An 18,928-nucleotide genomic window follows, 5' to 3' on the forward strand; every position below is an offset into this window, starting at 1 on the left:
TATACAACGCCCCCCCCCCCCTCCTTTCGTCTTTACAGCTGCCCCTAACACTGTCACTACTTACAAAAGTGGTGAGTCTCTTCACTATTCTTTCCTCCTCCTATGAATCGAAACGTACCGGACACTCACCTTACACCCATGATGGTACCCTGGATCGGCCGCTGCTCTCTTTCACGTTTAACTAGTGTGATCTACTCTCACGCATTTCAGCTTAACTGCGGCTACACAGCTCTTCTGATAATTTATCGCCGTTTTTATAAATTACTCTTCGTTTTAAACAGTTGGATCTAGAAATGCAGTGACGATACAAGGTCATGCAAAGGGTCTCGTTTAGCAGAGCCGTGTCCATTAGTGATGAGGATAAGCAAAGCGCCCCTAATAGCCTCTTAGCTATAGGGGAGATGTGTCTAGCGGTCCGTTGCAGGCGCTATGCGTGCGTCCGCGCAGACGTGCCCTAAGCGCGCCTCACGAGAGGGCACCCGGGCGGAAGCGCACGATACGAAGCGCTCTATCACTGCCAGAGCAACCGCACGGGGGCGATAGAGTCGAGAATTGCACGTGTGGCCTGGTTATCGCGTTCATTGCGCGCCTTGGTGCGTGGCTGCACTTACGGCCGACCGAAAGCCGAGCAGCTGGAAGCCCTGCTTGATGTTGTTCAGCCTGTCGACGTGCGTGGACGCGGTTTCCTTGTCCGAGGGCGCTCCGTTGAGGTACCTGCGGGGAGAAAGCGCGGGTTTTCATGGCAGCTCAAGTCCGAAACGTCATTCGCTGCACGCCGACGAAGACGCGCTCGACGTTCTTTGTATAGCAGGCACCTTCAAGGACTCTCAATTACGCGCGCGCGCGCCTTCTCGTTCTATCTCGGCAGCTCGTTGCTCTTGTTACGGTCTGTGAGCATGACACGCGTGACACGTGCGCCGTCTGGGCGAGAAAAAATAACAGTGTAGCTCACCGCAAGTGTGACCGCAGTGTGCGTGGCGGCCCGTGAACGAGTTGCACTTGTCGACGCTGACATGCTTTGATAGAGCAGAAAGTGTGTGAACACCTTTACGCTTTCAAATATTGTAGATCTGCGCAAGGGACACGCGAAAAGCACTGCACTGTGCAGTGTCTCGCGGTTGCGTTGAGGTGCTTTTCCAGCTTTCATTCAGAACTGACCTCAAGCTTTAAACGTGTGGATCCTCGCCTCCCTCCTTTAGTTAACCGGTGGCACGTCACAATGAGTTTCATTTTTATTTTTTTCTGCGTTTATACTGCCCGTTTTCATGCATTTACTCGTATGAGAATTTTATTTCATGACGCTAAGCTTCCTTTTTTGTCATTTTCTAAATCTACATCGGCACTCTGTAGAAGAAGGCACAGGATTATGTATTCAACAATGTATTCAGTCGAAGGCACAGAATTATGTATTCAGTCGCTGATCTGGGAATCGCGACTCGGAGCACCATAGCGAACTTCGCAGTGTTGCGCGTACTTTCTTCGAATGCAACCGCTATAGCAATGGAGACTTGCCTGTGCTGCCTCTTGCCGGTGGTGTCGAGGTAATAGTTTCCGAGCTGCCTGATGTCAGCCAGCCCGTCGTATAGGTAGTAGAAAATGTGGAAGTTTCGCTCTTGCCTGCAAGTAGACGGAGCATTCTCACGGTTCTTTGCACAGACCGACACGTCTCTTGCTCTTCATTCGCAGTATAGTTGCCTTAAACGCCTGCGTTACGGAAATCAAACACTCACGGTGCTTGCCACACCACCCGAGACTGCTCCAGGAGGTAGACCGATAGTTTACCTAGACACAAGAAAAATAAGAAGTTTTACTTTACCCAATAGGGAGACTAAAGTAAAGAACGATCTCTCGCGCATTATTAAGTTACACATTCACAATACCGAAAACACCACTCATACCACGAGATGGCGCTTCGTAAGCAGGAAAACGCACGCAACGAAAATGTTGGTGGCGATGCCACTATCAAACACCCGCACTAAACGCCGTGACTTCATAGATTTCGACGGGGTCTACTTGTTCATTCGTAGTTGATAATCGGTGAAAATGAAGCACCTCGTACTGCGAGGGGGCCATAGACGTAACATGCCAAACATTAAGAGATGTCATTAAGCCAATGTCGCCGGAATGCGAGAAATACCGTTTGAAATCACAGACGTCGTGCGTGCAGATGCCGCGGGAAATTCAAAAGTTAAACTTTGACCTTAATTTTCTCCGCAGTTAGTAAGGATATAATGGTTAAATTTACGACATTAGAGATCTCACTGTACAATTTATATATCTTGGTAGACTCATTGTTTCACTTTGGTGTCTCTTCAACACTTAATCCAACCGAAAGTTCCATAATGTGTACACATTGTCAGTCATAGGGTCGCGTATGGTTTCCCTTCAGAGGGGGGGATTTGTCACAGCGCCCCCCTCCCTATTATGTCAGTGTGCAAGGCCGACTGTGTGCCTCTCCCCCCAGGTCATGGCACTCCGCCTCCCATAATGCCAATATGATGGGCTGACATTGCGCTCTCCTGCCTCCCCCCCCCCCCCCCCCACGCATCACCAATAGTTTACTAGCCTGGACGGGCTAAAACATTGTGGACCACTGTACACATCCTGCGCATATCGGTCAAGTGTTTTCTTCAAGCGCCATTCATTGAAGCGCCTGGATAATTCAATTGACAGAATGAACGTGAACTTCACTTCTTGCTAACTTCTTAAGGAATGAATGCACACGGAGGAACGGATAACTATGCAACAGGAGTATAAATCAAAATGGTATTGAACTCAAGTGTCCTCGTAAATATGATACATATACAAATGAAGTGTCGGTAAAATGTTTTTCTGTTCTCTAGTTAAGCCCGCACATTTAAGACCTGTAAATCTAGCTTCATTCTCTTTACATCAGAGCAGAATAAGTTTGTTCCGCAGTGAAGTACGAGAGTTCTGAATCAAGCAGGAGTTCAGCACAAGCCAAGCGATTAATTACTCCAGGAAAGCAAGCTAGCATTAGCAACGATTTATCTGTTCCTAGAACGTTCCAACTGTCAGTGAAGTTTATTGCAAAGGTCTATACACGTGCAACATCGTCTTCTCTGCCTAATCCAGTCTGCATTCTCAGATGAGTTTGATGCGCGCAGCGTGTATTTGTTTATTCTATTCGACGCGCTTTGTTATCGACCGGCTTAATGTCTAAGATAGACCGGTAGGCCGGTCATAAGATTCGTGCATCGAAATGTACGCACCCCCGGTGATCTTTCCCTGCTCGGTGAAGGTGAGGTCTAGGAACTTTCCAAATCGGCTCGAGTTGTCGTTGATGCCCGTCTTGGCGTTGCCGAACGCCTCCATGATGGGGTTCACCTGCAAGATCTTGTCCTCCAGGTTCCGGTTGGTAGCCTGCTCGGCGCCGAGGAAAACGAGTCATCCTCAGCGCGTCATTCGGAGAATCACCACTTGCAAAACGCTTTTCAAGAATGACAAAGAACGAGTTGGCTCCTTTATGTGAAGTATGGAGTGACGCTTATAATCAATTTTACGAGAAGCGCATGAGAGGAGCATGAAAAGGGTTTTCTGCCTCAGCAGAAGACTGGTGCTCAGTTTTTCCTGGCTCAGTATATCTCTCCGGCTGTTACCGTAAGTGTCGCGCTGTGCGTAAATAATTCGTAACGACGCATTTTTTTTAGAGTTGCGCTGCTTAAGTTAGCACAGCATAGCTTGGAATAGCTCAGCATGACACAAAATAACACAACGCAGAATGACATAGCGCAACAAAGCACAACACAGCATAGTATAGCTCAGGATAGCATAGTATAGCATAGTATGACATACTATGGCACTGCTTCGCACAGAAAAGCATGACGTAGCATGGCATAACTACAGCAATTATTAGCGAAGCAGTGTGCTCGGCCGCTGTTCAGTTTAACACACGTGTGATATATTTCTGCCCTGCAACACTTTTTGAGCATGGTCAGAAAACGCTGCCGATCGGTAGTAGAGGCTCCCGAGAACACGCGAGCAAAATATTAGAGCACAGCACACGGCCTGAAGTTTACAATAATCAAAGTCAACTAAAAATTGCTTTTTCTTCTCTCTAGAAATGATGAAATACGCTCAAAAATTGCGCATAAAAGGCAATCTATCAGCCATTGACTGATTTGAACATCGCGCGCTCGGTCGTTACAGAGATCTCCCTGGGAGGCCGCGACTTGTCCACCCGTGCACGTGCGATCACACGAGATAAGCCGCGTGTTCGAAGAAAAAAAAAAGAAAAAAGTGCTCAAAATCATGAGGAGTGCGTGACGTATTTTCTTTGCCCCTGCCATTCCTCCCTGCTTAGCCTAAAGCGCTTTCGCCGGGACGAGATGAGAGAAAACGTGATTGCAGCGTGCGACACATCTTTATAACTCTTAATTCTTCACTTTTAATTCTTAATGTTTTGCGGCGTTGAATTTATGAGTCGATGGGCTCTTTTAGAGAATCCATTCTATGGTCAATTCAAGAAGTGTTCCAGTGCCCCTTTAATGTCACAAACTAGTGCTCTGGAAAGCGCGCGCTTCCGATTTCTAACGGCTACGTTAAACCAGGCGCCAAGCAGACGCGACAGAAGCCGGCTTAAAGTAGAAACAAGCAACAAAAAATGCCGCCCGCGCACCACGTATCCCCCCTCGAACAGTTGCCGCCGCGCCGACGTATGGCCAATAAAGTCGTGGACGGAATACCGAGTGAACTCACGAAACATCTCTAAGCAAAGGGGCGTGGCGCTGCAGAGTTGCGTCACATTAAGAGAAAGGTCCCGCCCTTTCCACAGCCTTGGCTGTGTGGTGCGCATCGAAAAGCCTCGTAATTTTCAAAACCCAGCGGCTAGTGTATATAAGGAAGTAGTTGCAGGTGCCGATCAGGAGATGACGAGAGTTTTCCGCCATCAGGTGAAGGCTTGTCCTACACTGCAGTGACAAAAACCTGCGTACCAAAGGGACTAACACTAATTTGTTCTGGATTTCCTGGTACAGTTCGGGGGGCCGGCACGTCAGCACTTGGAATTAGCCCGGAGATTGCCCCCCTTATAATGTGCTTGAGCCTATGGGCCACGGTTGTTTCATTCCCCCCCCCCCTTTTTATTTACGCACCTTTCCAAGAGCCACAAGTTGCCTGAGCAGGAGGTTGGCACTCTCTGTCTTGCCGGCTCCGCTTTCTCCGCTGATGACGATGCACTGCAGAGACAAGAAATACGTTACTTTCGCTATTCAGCAAGTCAACGTCGCTATCGGGTAAGCACTGCCGAAATATTTTGTTATATTGGATTTCAGCCCGATAGCTTTTTCGTAAGGAACAAAAACGGAAATTCTCAATCCCACCTGGTTTCTCTTTTGATGCAACATGCTGTGGTAGGCAGCATCTGCGACGGCGAATATGTGTGGCGGGTTGTCCAGTTTGGCACGATTCCGGTACCTCAACGAGACCTGCAACGTTGGGACAGCACACAATCTCGTTAGCGCGTACAGACAGCGTTTCCCAAACTACGTGTTCTGCCTGGGCTAAAATGTTTCATTGCGTGTCGCTCATAGTGATAAAATTTGTTTCATAGTGATAACAAGGTGCGTTCTCACCTCTTCGGAGTAGATAGGAAGCTTCTGAAATGGGTTCATGGCGAGCAGTATGTCGCCGATGTATGAGTATATCTGGCCTCGCATGAATCTTTGGTACAGCTGGTCAACGATGATCTCCTGCAGAAATACGGGGACAAGCGATAGCATAAGCCTCTTCGTTCTTACGTCTCGAGGCAATCGAGCAGCTCTTACTAAGCAGCACCAACAAAGCAACCGCGTCATGAAAGGCGCTTGCCCTATCGACATGTGGATGTGATGTGGATGGCGAATGAACCAAAGCTAGTTTCTTTTGTTTTCTTATTTTTTAACATTTATTTTGGGTCGTTTCTCGAGCTCACTGCTACGTTTCATTCAGACGTGTGCGGTCAGTAGAACGACAGTCGAGCTTTGTGTTTGAGCTGCTTAAGTACGGCGGAAGTATCATAGTTAACAGGATAGCGATGAAGAAACACGATGGTGTTTTTCTTTCTAATGAAATAAAATAGTTTAAGCTCCACTAATATTGTGCCCTGGTATGTTAAATTGATAATTGGGAACTTTACGACGCACATTACTCCTTACTCCATGCACCAGTGGTCTTAAATTGAAGTCGTTCTGATAGTTCGAGCGGACATCTCTCTCTCTCTCTCTCTCTCACGCACGCACGCACGCACACGCGCACACACACACACACACACACACACACACACACACACACACACACACACAGAGAGAGAGAGAGAGAGAGAGAGAGAGAGAGAGAGAGAGGCGCGTTTATTTAATTAATTTTTGGCGAGAACTCTGGATAAAGCCACAATGATACTGTGCTGTGTACCCCATGTTCTCTCATTGAAAAATGCATGTGAACAGAGCACATTTATAGGAGCGTGGCACTCGGGCTGCAAAAACACAAAAGTCTCATTTATAACACAGGCTGCTCGTGGGCTTCTAGAAAACGCCGTAGAGCACGATTTATATACAAGAAAAAAAAGAATAGGTCACAAGAAATACCTCATGCGACGTGTTGCTTGTTAACGTTCCCCGAAATGACTTGATTACCGTGTTTTGTTATTGCTTGGAGTATCGCAATCGTACAAAGTGCTCTTACGGTGCCACGATTACTAGTGCCAGCAGGAAAGAACTTTTAAAACCAGAGAAATCACTAAAGAGAGGTATTCAGGCCGATTACCACCGCTGTAGTCATGTAACCATAACATTTTCCTCATACGGCGCCCAAATACGGTGGATCGTGTTAAAGTCTTTCTTACACAAGCGGTTCAGCAGACGAGACTCGTGATGTAAACGGTGAGACAGAAACCAAAATGTGAAGCGCCGCAGGCACAGAAACTATAACAATAAGTGGTTTTCCTCCTACTCTGCTCGTGTATGAGCTCATGCAGTTGAGGATAATGAGGATGTGGAAAAAATAAAGGAAAAAAAGTCATTAAAAAGTCATTAAAGAAAGAAAAGAAAGTCATTAATCGTGTGGAAAGTCTGTGCGGCAGCCGAACTCATGAAGAGCGTGGGTACCCTCATTTATAGATGATTATTGGAATCAGTGACACGGAACACCTACGCGAAGAATTGCTCGTTTTCCAGGCACTTCTGCAGTGTCTGATTTGCGCTCATCTTTCTTAATTTTGCTTGCTTACTGCTTTCTTTTCTATGTTCAACCTATTAGTTTTGAACAAGAAAGGTTGAATTCTTTTTCTGAAGATTGCTCTTCATTCCGAGTACACGTAAAACAATAAAATTTGTGAACACGTTAACAATAATTTCTATTTCTGATGTCGAATTATCGATTTTTACGTTGAGTGTCTATTTGAATAAAATAGTTTTATAGCAAGCAAAAAGCGAAACAAATAAAAATTCAATAATGCAGCAGGACACACTCGCAACAAAGGTCAATACCCAAAGAAGGAAAATTCTTACCCTATGCATGAGTTTCAATTAACGGGTACTTTTACTCAAAAGGACAAGCTGCCCCTCGTAGTATTTCGGCAACACTTTGTTGAGGTGTTAAATTGCTTTCATGTGAGAATAGCCTGCATTGTTGATGAATACGAGTGGAAATTCGGGACGTGATTATAGAAACAATGATTACTTGTATCTTCGACTTGGCATGACCGTTGTGGAAGTGTTTCAGGTCCGTGTAATTACATTTAGATGCACGTTAAAGAGCCCCCACCGGGTCGAAATTTTCCGAGCCCATCACTACGGCGTTTCTCATAATCATATTGTGGTTTTGGTTGACATGTACGTTGTGAAAGACTAACATTAATGTGCATGGCAAAAAATAAATAAAGAAACGCTGATCCACTAAATTGAAATCGCTTGCGGGTATAAAACTCTCGTGAACACATCAGCGCATGCACCTTCGCGTCAAAGAAACTATGGATCGCAAATAGGTAGCGTAAGTCGTTTTTTTTTTTTTTTGCTGGAATAAACGGTAGCATTAGGACGTGCTGTCCTGAGCTCTTTGGGCGTATCGCCCTTGAAGTCCGGTTCATCAGAATAATGACGTCTTCGGGTTTCACAGCGTGTGCCGGGTCAAAAGTTTAGCAACATATATACTGAGGGTCACACGGATGAATATTATGAGCGTCTGCTCTGAAACTGGCTTTGTCACTTTTACGCTTATTCCACACCCGCCAAGGTGGTCCAGTGGTTGTGACGCTCGACTGCTCGCCCGCAGGTCACGGGATCGAATCCCGACCGCGGCGGCCGCACTTTGATAGAGGCGAGATTTAGGCGCATGTTAAGGAACACCATATAGTCAAAATCACCGGAACGCTGCACTAAGGCGTCCCTAATAATTGTGTCGTGGTTTCGGGACGTAAAAGACCCAATAATATTACTATTGTTATACTTGTTCGACGTCTATTACGTATACATTTACCACCCACGGTTGGCGTTGAAAACTAGTTATCTGTGTAATAATTGTATTTAGTACTTTAAGCGTACTTTGCGTTTTTGTACTTTTGTATCACCAGTACTGCCCTTCTTCGTTTACCATTCTTTGCCGAAGATTCGTGAAGTTTCATAAAGCTTGATGCCTAGGAAAGGTACTAAATGTGCTAATTGACCTCTGCATTTGGTGATGAATATTGCGTATGCTATCTCTAAATGTTGCATAACTATCGTCTTAATCCGAAAATTTTTATGCCATTGGTAATCATGACACTTTTTATTGTCACCCCCTTCGAAGCGGTGCGGCAACAATATTCGTTTGTTACAATTACGTGTTATTTAGTAAATTTCAGGCTAGTCTGCTGGCCTCTCAGTGAATTTTACTTCTTTGGAAAGCTCACGCACCTCGGTGAGCGTCTCGAGCGCGGACAGGTCGTCCATGAGGATGGGCGTGGGCCGGGACTTGCGGTCCGTCTTGAGCTGGCCATGCTTGGTGGTCACCTCGGGCAGACGCTTGCTGTAGCCCACCTTGCGCTGCGCCTTCAGGATCCGCACCAGCTCCTGGCGGATCTACGCGCACAACGGGTTTACACTTCGCATCAACGAGGCGTCTCAGTGATCCACCGGATTAGAGGCCGCGTGCGTACACCATGGTTAAGTTTAAACGTAGTGGGCTTCGTACATGCACTTGATGTACGCAAACGAAAGGCTTCCAACTTTGGTAAACGACACCCACGATATCGCTGACCAGTGGAAACTCGCGGATCGGCATTGGTGCAGACAGTTGCGTATAGTAGCCCGAACACAACCTTCTGAATCGCGTCCAACTCGTTCAATTTCGCGCTAATATAAATTTAGGTAGACAACAACTGACTTTCAAAATGTTCATGCAGCGGTACACTCAGGGTGATTACAGTTCCTTATATTGGGAAAGTACATCAAGGATTTACCGTATATACATATACATACATATATACATATGCATATACATATACAAAAAGAAACGCCTGCACGTACCTCTTCAGGATGCTTGGGGACCTGAGCGATGAACTTGTGGTTCATCAGGTCCGACATCAAGGGCCTCTTCTCGTAATCCTTAACCAAGCACCTGCAGGCAGGCACAGAAAAATAAAAGAAAGAAAGAGTGTTCTGACGTTGTTCGGATTTTGTCCTAAGACCTATATAGAAAACATTTAACATAACATCACCTAGTGATGTCCATATAGGTCGGCAATCTTACTCATCAGTCGGTTCGCTCAGAGTTATTCAGACGCAGAATCGAGACGTGACTCCGAGTCCGAGTCCGGGCTTGTAATATTTCGGTGAGATTGAGTCCGAATGAGTCCTAAGAATTTAATCTATTTACTTATCGAGTGTAATAGATTTCGGGTCCTTCTTGCCAACATAAGGTTGTGTCCACTTATTTTAGGCTAACAAGCTTTAGCAGTCACGACACTTCCAGTTTATCTACGTTCAGTAGGTAGCTCTGGCACGTCGTGCCTGAAAATTTTTTCAGCCCTTGAGCGCAAAATATATTCATCGGAAATGTTTTATAAAACTCGAAAGAACATTTATTTTAATATATTTTGTTAAATAAAGGTAGAAAACTGTAGAAAATCAGCGGGCTATTTTCTAAAGCTCTTGTGGTCGCCCAATGCCAATAAAGCACATCGGTGGACAGAACCGGAAGTCATCAAGGGGTTGTGTTTGTAAACCTTGAAAGGGTCTATACAGTTTTTTTACAAGGCTATCTGAAGTCTCATCTGTCGTCACTGTCTGTGTTCGGCTTCATTGAAAGCGCTTTCCCACCACAGGGATATCACATCATCTGGACGGCACAGGTTCTGCCGAATACGTCTTTCATAATCATGTCGCTGTTTTGAAGTACTTACCTCAAATATGCAGAAATTATGCTCGCTCTATTTTGTCATCATGTTTCCCCTTTAGGAAAACTAAAGGAAACAGTGTGGTATACAGTGAGAAGTTATATATCTATTCTTAACCCATCTTTACTCATTTGGTCACTGTTGTCGTCCCCAAAATAGCGTTTATTAGCCAATATTTGGCGTTATAAGCATAATCACATTGAAGCGTCGCCACAAGGTATTAATTCACGATAACCTTATGCCTGTATAATTATTAAAAATATCTCTATAGCAGAAATATACAAGGGCTATTGTATGAATTCGTGTGGCAATGAAAGGAAGCGAGTGCGGCCTCTTGATCGAACAACGCTATGCGCTTTTCGATATCTCAAAGGTCCAAGTTATAAAGTACAGCCAAGTCAGTCGCGTAAGCCAATCTTATCAATGAGCATGCCCCTCTTCCCCTTAAAAAGGTCCATGAGCATTAGGTATACCTCCCGGCAAAGTGGCTGCTGTGGACTCGATTTGCGTGGGAGACCATGCGCGTGCTCAAGGTTCGATAATCGACCTATTGGTTTCCGTATACTAGCAGGCAGCGATTGACCAGCCCGCAACAATAATGTACGAGACGCATAGATCGTTTTCACGCTGAATTTCGAGCTTGGTGGCGTCGAAGTTTAAGCGCGGACAGGCCGACCGGGACATAAATGGCGTGAAGGCATTCCCTTGCAGGAGGACGTTAAAAACGTCAGTTCCAATACCAGCAGCGTTCGAGAGGAAACGAGCAACAGGGTTCGCCGCTGGACTTAATTCTTCGACCAGCTGCTTGCGAAGAAGAGCAAGCTGGCGTGAAAGAACGCGTCGAGCCGCGCCCGGCTCCTCTGACTGGCGAAGTAGGTGGCCCCGATTCGAGGGCTTTATACGAAACCAGTACTTCACCGCCGCCTTCTTCGGGTTCGGACGGCGCGGATTATTATTATACGTTTGCGCGTGCGCGCCCTCTCATGGGAGCGTTAGAGTCTAGCGGGAAAACTAATTTTCCACTACGCCTATAACCTTATAGTTAGTGGTCATGGAGTTCCAATGCATCGCGGTTTCTAGACACTGTACGTGCATTTGCGTGGTGGCTAAAAATAGAACCAGACTCTGCGCCGCACCTGTTATAATTTGCTTATGAATTACAGTACCTGTGCTGGTGAGGGCTTTGAGACAAGGCTATGGCGTCTCTTTTGGTCGTTGTGGCGAATGCATGCTCTGCGTTGCGCTTCGTTAATAATAATAATAATAATAATAATAATAATAATAATAATAATAATAATAATAATAATAATAATAATAATAATAATAATAATAATAATCTGTTTGCCCAGTACGTCACGTGAATGCAAGTGTAATGCAGTTTCACTTTCGTACTTTATGTTAAGTTTAACTGCAGTTTAACGCTGGCATAATGAAATAACGAAAAAACAAAAGGAATGATTTTCGAGGCGTTGCTATTCGTCAGCTGACCTAGTGTCTCGAGAACTGCCACCGACAGTGGCACTATATGCGCTTGGCCTTCGGAAGGTTCCGCCCCATTTAGACAACTGCATGTAACCTTATCACAATGTGTAAGTGTGCTAAATTCTTATTTCTCGTTATGAGAACAATGCGTTAGCCAATCTCTTACGCTCTGCAAAGTTTGTTTGCCGGGATGACTTCTCGTTGGACGAATCCTTGCCGTAAGAAAAACGTAAAGGGCGTCGCATAGACTCATGCGTGTCCTCTGTATTTATAGAGCGTAAACTGAACGGAAGAATGCACTTATTCGTTTCGCATTAAATTATGCACTTTGTTTTTAGGCGAACTTTTTGACGTTAATAAACAGTTGAAGGTGTTTCTGACCTGCATTATCTACGCTTTCACGAGTGGGCTTCAACAATAAGCGCTCAACGTCATTAAGGAAATAATTAAATTAATGTTAATATAAATCTAGAGCATTCACTATGCGTGAGGCTAGAAATAAAACAAAAATAACTCTACTTCAGGTGCACTGGGTACATAAGCGAGCTCAGCAATACGCAAGCTATCTTCTTGAGCACCACTAGCACAGATGGCCCGATGATCACCTCATCTCCGCAGCGACAGATTCCGAGACAGGAGGCAGGGGAGGGGCGTGCGTTAGGAGCCACCTCTACACTATATATGTTCGCTCAAGCCGTCTATTTAGAAGTCAAGTGCGAAATGCCGATCATGTAAGTAAGCAGAAGACTAATTCTCTTCGCACATCATAGTCTATAGGCGGTACCCTCTGAGTTGCAAATGACAAACTGAAGTAGGAAATTAAGGGCAAACTTTTTTTTACCAGCTTCGTCATTGCGGACTGACAGATGCGTATCTGTAACCGTAGGCTTCTTATGATGGCGGAGATTAAATGTGGCGAAATACATGACTAGAGTGAAACAGTTAAACGCGTCCTAAATCGACCGCAGCTCCAGCTCTAAGAGGAGGTATAATGGTGCTCAGTACGGGTTGCAAAACTGTGACCATGGTTGAACGGGCCTCAAGCACATACTGTAACACCCGTAATCGCGAAATTGAATTTTAGAAATACTTCTAGTCCAAGCACCGTTTGTGTCACTGAACGTGTTTCTGTGTCGGTGCCACTGTGCAGAGTAGCACGTCACTGGTCATACTGGGCGCGAGTGGTACGTACCGGTATTTCCTGCGGTGCCACAAACGCGAAATTTAAGCATGCAAGAACACGAAAAGGACGGCACAGTATATACTCACACTGAGAGGAAATCGTTGAAGTCATCGGACCACTCGGCCTGGTTCTTCAGCTTGGGCGGCGGGTTCCTGCGTCGGAGAAGATGCGCCAGCTGGCTGAATTCGGTCGCGCGGCCGACGAGCACATCATGCACACTGCGGCGGCGCGCGTATGGGCGGCCCAACCATTACGGCCGCCGCCGCTCCTCATATTGTGGCGAGGAGAGAGATGAGCGGCCGCGTGCGCTGACGGCGGCATCGCCAACGCGCTGCCGCTTATTTACCCCGCTCTCCATCCCTCCAGCGTTTTCGGCATCATCAACATCCTTACCTACGCGTACGCATCCCATCCCGCCGTACCCTTCTTTCTCCGGGTCACGTTCCCTCGACTGCAAGTGTTGCTCTTGTTACTTCTCGCTCTCATTGCATTTCTCATCTCCTTTCTTGATTCTTCTTCTTTTTTTTCCTGGGCATTCGCTGCTTCTTTTCTGAGTTTCGCACGTCTTCTTACGCGTGGGTTATTATCGCCGTTACGATTCCATTGTCCCTGTTACTCTATTGCGTGGCGCCGGCGATCCAGGGACTTTCTTCTTCAGCACCGCCGCACTGACCCAGCTTCTCGGGCTTTCTCATTTCTTTTTTTCTTGCTTCCTTTCCGACTTGACCACCATCAGCATATAGGCTCTTGGTTGCGCTTCAAGGTCTAAAGGTGCCTGCGACGTCCGCGGGAGCATCGTTCCCGGGCCCCTCGAAGACAAGGCCGTGGGATCAATTTTTTTTTTTTTTCGGTCGCGTTCCGACGGACGCGATATATGCGTGTATTTGCAAATGCTCTAGGTGGCCTTCTTCGAGGCTTCTTGAATCTTCTAACTGACCTGAGCTTGTCGACGGCGCATCGATGCTTTGCAATGGCGCTTAGGGCATGTATAGTCCAGTACTCACCAACAAATTCTGGCTTGGCGTTCAAGCGGGTAAAGAGATGCTTCTCGTAGAACGTCGCCACAAGCGGTTCACTCACGTAGTTTGTTCGTCGTTCCGTTATCGAGGAACTTTAGCGAATAATTCTGTGGAAATTGAGTACAAATATTGAGGAAATGTACATGAACAGTGTGTTAATAACATCAGCGTGGACAGTGTATGCGAATGGAAGAACGACGATGACGAGAAATATTAAAGAATTAAATTCTGTGGTTTTCTTATGAGAAGCACTTTCTGATAACTAGTCGCGTTATTGCGATAGACTCAAGTTCCAATTTAGATCTGCTCGGGTTCCTTACCAAGCACTTGGAGATCCCGGTATACGATTCCCGCGACATCGAATTCAGCGGCCCGACGTCATCAAGATGATAATGACATGAAGTGCAGCTGGGCTTGGATTACATGAGATTTTCACTCTGTGCTATAACGCCTGCTTATTAGCTCAAACTTCGAAGTTCAGTTTGTTGCGAAGCACATATATGGTCATGAGACCCAAGTCAACATACCAGTTCCGCGAACGTGTCTGTGACCCGCTTTAGAACTCGTCCTTTTTGCGGGACATCCCAGAACAGGAAGCTTCCTCAAAGGCCGCGATTTGCATATTCAGACTGGTAGTGGTTAGCAGCGCCTGAATTTAGGACGCCGATCAATCCGAATACTATGTATAGGAGTCTAACGCCAAACGCCCTATAGTCGCGTAAATAATAGTAAAAAAAGTTAACTAGACGTAACCCTGGCTGGACGATAAGAAGAGGTACTATAACGAACGCCTGAAAACGCAGGCTGTACAGCGTGTATATATTGACGCCAGCAATAGCTAAATTATGGGCGCTGAGCCGCGCTTCCGCAAAAGCAGCGGAATGCAGTGCCACATTCTCCTTCTCCTCAAATGACCACATAGTCGCAAAGCCGTATAGCTTCACTTTTCGAGCACCTTAGCGTCCTGCATGCCATCATTCTCCAGCCATCTTGAAAATTTTCAATTTTTGATTCGTACGATGCGTGACGCGAAATTGTCGTGAACGGCGCTGCGATTCCTGGCTCGATAATTGCCGTTTACTCGTGGAGTTGTTATATTTGCACCAAACAAATATATATGTAAGTGTCGTTAAACTTATGATCATAAACCGTCGTCACTTATGTCAGGCTCGTAGCCATGTACTATATATATGCAGTGTTCGACAGGCGCAACTCGAAGCAAGCTTCCGCGAGGAAATGGTTTCCGTAAACAAAATCAGACAAAGAAAATCATTATAAACATGCTTTACCCTAAAAAACTGTTTTCTTCGTAATTACAGTATCACCACAATCCTTCATAATTACAGCAAAGTGAGGGCGCAGCGTCGACCGAAGTAGCAAGAATGCAATGTTTATGGCGTGTTTACGTTGCGGACATGGAACAAGCATTGCAGTTTTGCTAATTAAGACGAATACCGCAACGTAGGAATGACCTGGGTGGGCTGGTTCAAGTGAATACTGCTGATACAAAACGGCCCTGTAGCTCAGTGCCAGAATTCAAGAACATTCATTCATGCATGGCAAGCGTCGCGCCATCGAAATGGTCGCCTTCGTTTATGATACTCATAAGTTGAACGTCGCGATCAGTGAAAGCTTTTTGTGAAAACGGGGCACGGGGAAACGTAAAGCATTATCGTGTTCTGCACCAGTATATGCAATCATGCAGTGGAATTCGGAAGCACGGTTGTCGTGCATTTGCCCGAATTCAGTGGTAAGCATCGCAGAAGGTGGAACGGGCCGCCTAAATTGCTACCCGGCGGCTCCTTTGAGACTACGAAAAAACTGCTGAATCCTGACGATAGTGCGAGCTCTGATGCGCGGAGAAATGTTGCTATTGGACCCGTGTGTAGTGCAACTCGATCGATCCCCTATAGGCGAAAATTCCGATGAATGGCCAGCGCAGGAGTGTAACTTCTGTTTTCTGTATCCAGAACTCCTACCATGCTTACTCTAACACGCAAATTTTCCGGTGCATATACAAAGTCTTTCGGTCTGGCAGTTCATCCTCGGACATTTTGCCACAAATCGAGTCTCGATACAAAACGCAACTGACGACTCCAAATTCTAATATGAACAGAAAAAAGTGAACTTACGCAAAGGCTCTATAGACGCAGGCTACATGGTCTAGCAAAGGTTAGAGGAGGGGGTGCGCATATATATATATATATATATATATATATATATATATATATATATATATATATATATATATATATATATATATATATATATATATATATATATATATATATATATATATATATATATATATATATATAAACGAACGTATGAATATTAACAGGGTGATTATGCATAGACGGGACTAAACACTGCTTAGCATCACCTAACTATATCCAGGTGACTAAAATCATCATCACAAAACTAGTAGTGTTACTGAAAATCACGTGACATCGCGTAACTGTTCAAACAGTGTAACATCACGTATCTACAGTGTGGCGAAAAATCACTAACATCACGTGACTAGTCACGTGGATAAAATCGCATGACATAACAGCTATTCAGGTGACACGTTCCCGCCATAAACCACGTAACAACTATAGTCACGGGGCTAAAATCACGCAATATCACGCAACTTGTCACGTGACACGTTCCCGTCAAAGCCACCTGACATGTGCGTGGTGTGGGGAAGAGACCAAAATCGGAGATGAGTAGCTAGTTTTAGCCATACTACTAACGAAAAAACTCGGCAGATCCTACGTACCTTGAGAATCGACAATTGTGAAGCGCGCGGAGGAAAGGTGACCGTGTTGTAATTTTTTTAATGAGCGACAGGTCATGAAATGACGCTAAATATATGTATAAATGCTGCACGCACAGACATATGTGTAATAATTGCAGAGGGTTAGATAACCAGTTGTTTGAACTTGCGCAACGACGTCAACAGGGACATGAGTATTAGCAACACCAGAAGCGATAAGCTAATATGAAGCGCTGGTGGTGCTCGCGAGGATAGCTCTGGACACAGCAACATTAATCAACTCCAGCGCACGGCGCTTAACTAGAATTGGCGTTAACCCGACGTGAAGGCTGCATCAAAAAAGTACGTGTGTAAGTTTTTTTTAAATATAAAATCAGATAGTCAGCACTGCAACCACAACTGACGTTCCACGAACATTAGGGCGTACTTGAAAAGCAGTTCCGAGGTATGGGCTGCCTTTGTGGTATAACACTTGATTGTCACGCAGAACGCTTAGGTTTGATTCCTGCTGAGGCCTTGACATTAATTCTTTGCATTCGTCCGATCAATGCTGCCGATGTCGGCATTTCTTAACGCTCATAAAATTGCCCATGTGTGTTCTCGTCGTTCCTGGGTATACGCTAAGTTTCAATCACCTGTGGCACATACCCGCATGCCAGTGGCACACACCTGCCGGCGGGTATGTGCCACTGTCTGGCGGGAAGTGTTTGATGACGTACGCGACGGGGTCGCGACATTATTCATGTGTTGACCAGCGCGTCGAATTCGCCATACCATCTTACTCTCCTGAACTAATTTTGGTTCACGCTAAGAGGGTGATCACGCGAGAACCCAGACGTAAGCGGCTAGATAGATAGTTACGCACATGGACGGCAAAAGTGCATACAGTACGCAAAAAAACATCGCATTTAAAATTACACATCGCTAACAAAAGCTTGGCATAACCTGCAGAACTTAACTGCAGTTCGGAAACTTGCTCCGCTGATGCACCCTGCCTTGCGCCACAAGTCCAAGCTGCAGAGGTTTTTCCCCGCAATTACGCCCCATGGAGGTATGCAGTGGGAACACGTGGTATTACAGCATTTCAATTCAAATAGAAGCACTACCCCCCCCCCCCCCCCATTTTGTCGCATGTTGTACGCAGCGAAGAATGGTTGACAAAATTACAAAGATTCTTAGTCGAATCAAGGTGGTTTTGATTGGAAATCTCTCAATTAGTAATATTTGATTTCTTCTAACCATTTTAAAATTCATTAGATTTAAGAGTAATATGTTATCCATTATCTAAATAATCGTTTCTTGGCTAGTCGCCTAGAGTGGGTGTGAGCCATTCGTTTGTGCCATCATCATCATCATCATCATCATCATCATCATCATCATCATCATCATCATCATCATCATCATCATCATCAAATTTCATACCGTACGCTGGTTTGTGTTTAGGAAATGAAATACAACTCGCACAGCGCCGACCATTGCAGCAAACAGTACTCACGTCAAGCAGCACGCTGAAATTACGTCTCGTTAAGTGTCAATGCACTGCCAGGTATTTTAAACCGCACACGCTCTCACCCCTTTCCGTTTTTTTTTTTTTCATTTTTATTCCCTTCTCGTTTCCTGTTATTGCGGATAGAAAGCCTGCCCGTTCTTTTCCCGGCCAGTGCGTTTTATGTTTTCCTGCTGTTACCGCAGACGAAAGCGAGAGTTTGGGAAGCAGTTCGTTACCTCGTGTAGAGTGTTATAGTGGGTGTTTCTATTCTCATCTTCGCGACATTTCAGAGAAGCAGTGGCTGGCGCGACATTTCCTTGCATTTTGTGCTCACTCATTTTTGCGGCTAACGGATGCTGATGAATGCCTTAATTTCGCGGTGTTTTTGCCTGTGTGTTGCACTTTACTCAGCAATGCACCGTTTTCGGCTTCGCCGGTATGACATAATGGTGCCTACAGAGCAACAAACGACACGAACAGGAATGGAAGCTACGGAAACGGACGCCCGTGTAGTGCCTGTGTGTGTGTGTGTCATTTCTATCTTTGTCCGTGCCTTTCTCGCGCTATAGCATCATTATTCTACCCTCCGCTTTTTTTTTTCTGACGCTGTGATTATATACGGTGCTAT

The 18,928-nt window shown here is 45.5% G+C and overlaps 1 protein-coding gene across 4 annotated transcripts in view; it reads right to left on the bottom strand.

Moving 5' to 3' along the window:
- Window positions 1–18,928, bottom strand: part of LOC142761647 (myosin-IIIb-like) — a 410,699-nt gene that overhangs the window by 29,540 nt on the left and 362,231 nt on the right. For all 4 annotated transcript variants that reach the window (XM_075891600.1, XM_075891602.1, XM_075891601.1 and 1 more), the window contains exons 10-19: window positions 13,121–13,186; window positions 9,501–9,591; window positions 8,889–9,053; window positions 5,595–5,711; window positions 5,343–5,447; window positions 5,115–5,198; window positions 3,234–3,384; window positions 1,731–1,782; window positions 1,513–1,617; window positions 612–714 (exon numbers count right to left, since the gene is read on the bottom strand). In XM_075891600.1, coding sequence (XP_075747715.1) covers window positions 612–714; window positions 1,513–1,617; window positions 1,731–1,782; window positions 3,234–3,384; window positions 5,115–5,198; window positions 5,343–5,447; window positions 5,595–5,711; window positions 8,889–9,053; window positions 9,501–9,591; window positions 13,121–13,186 — 1,039 coding nt within the window. The remainder of the gene's footprint in view (window positions 1–611; window positions 715–1,512; window positions 1,618–1,730; window positions 1,783–3,233; window positions 3,385–5,114; window positions 5,199–5,342; window positions 5,448–5,594; window positions 5,712–8,888; window positions 9,054–9,500; window positions 9,592–13,120; window positions 13,187–18,928) is intronic.

This window comes from Rhipicephalus microplus, chromosome 1 (assembly GCF_043290135.1).
Source record: "Rhipicephalus microplus isolate Deutch F79 chromosome 1, USDA_Rmic, whole genome shotgun sequence".
NCBI classification, from domain to species: domain Eukaryota; kingdom Metazoa; phylum Arthropoda; class Arachnida; order Ixodida; family Ixodidae; genus Rhipicephalus; species Rhipicephalus microplus.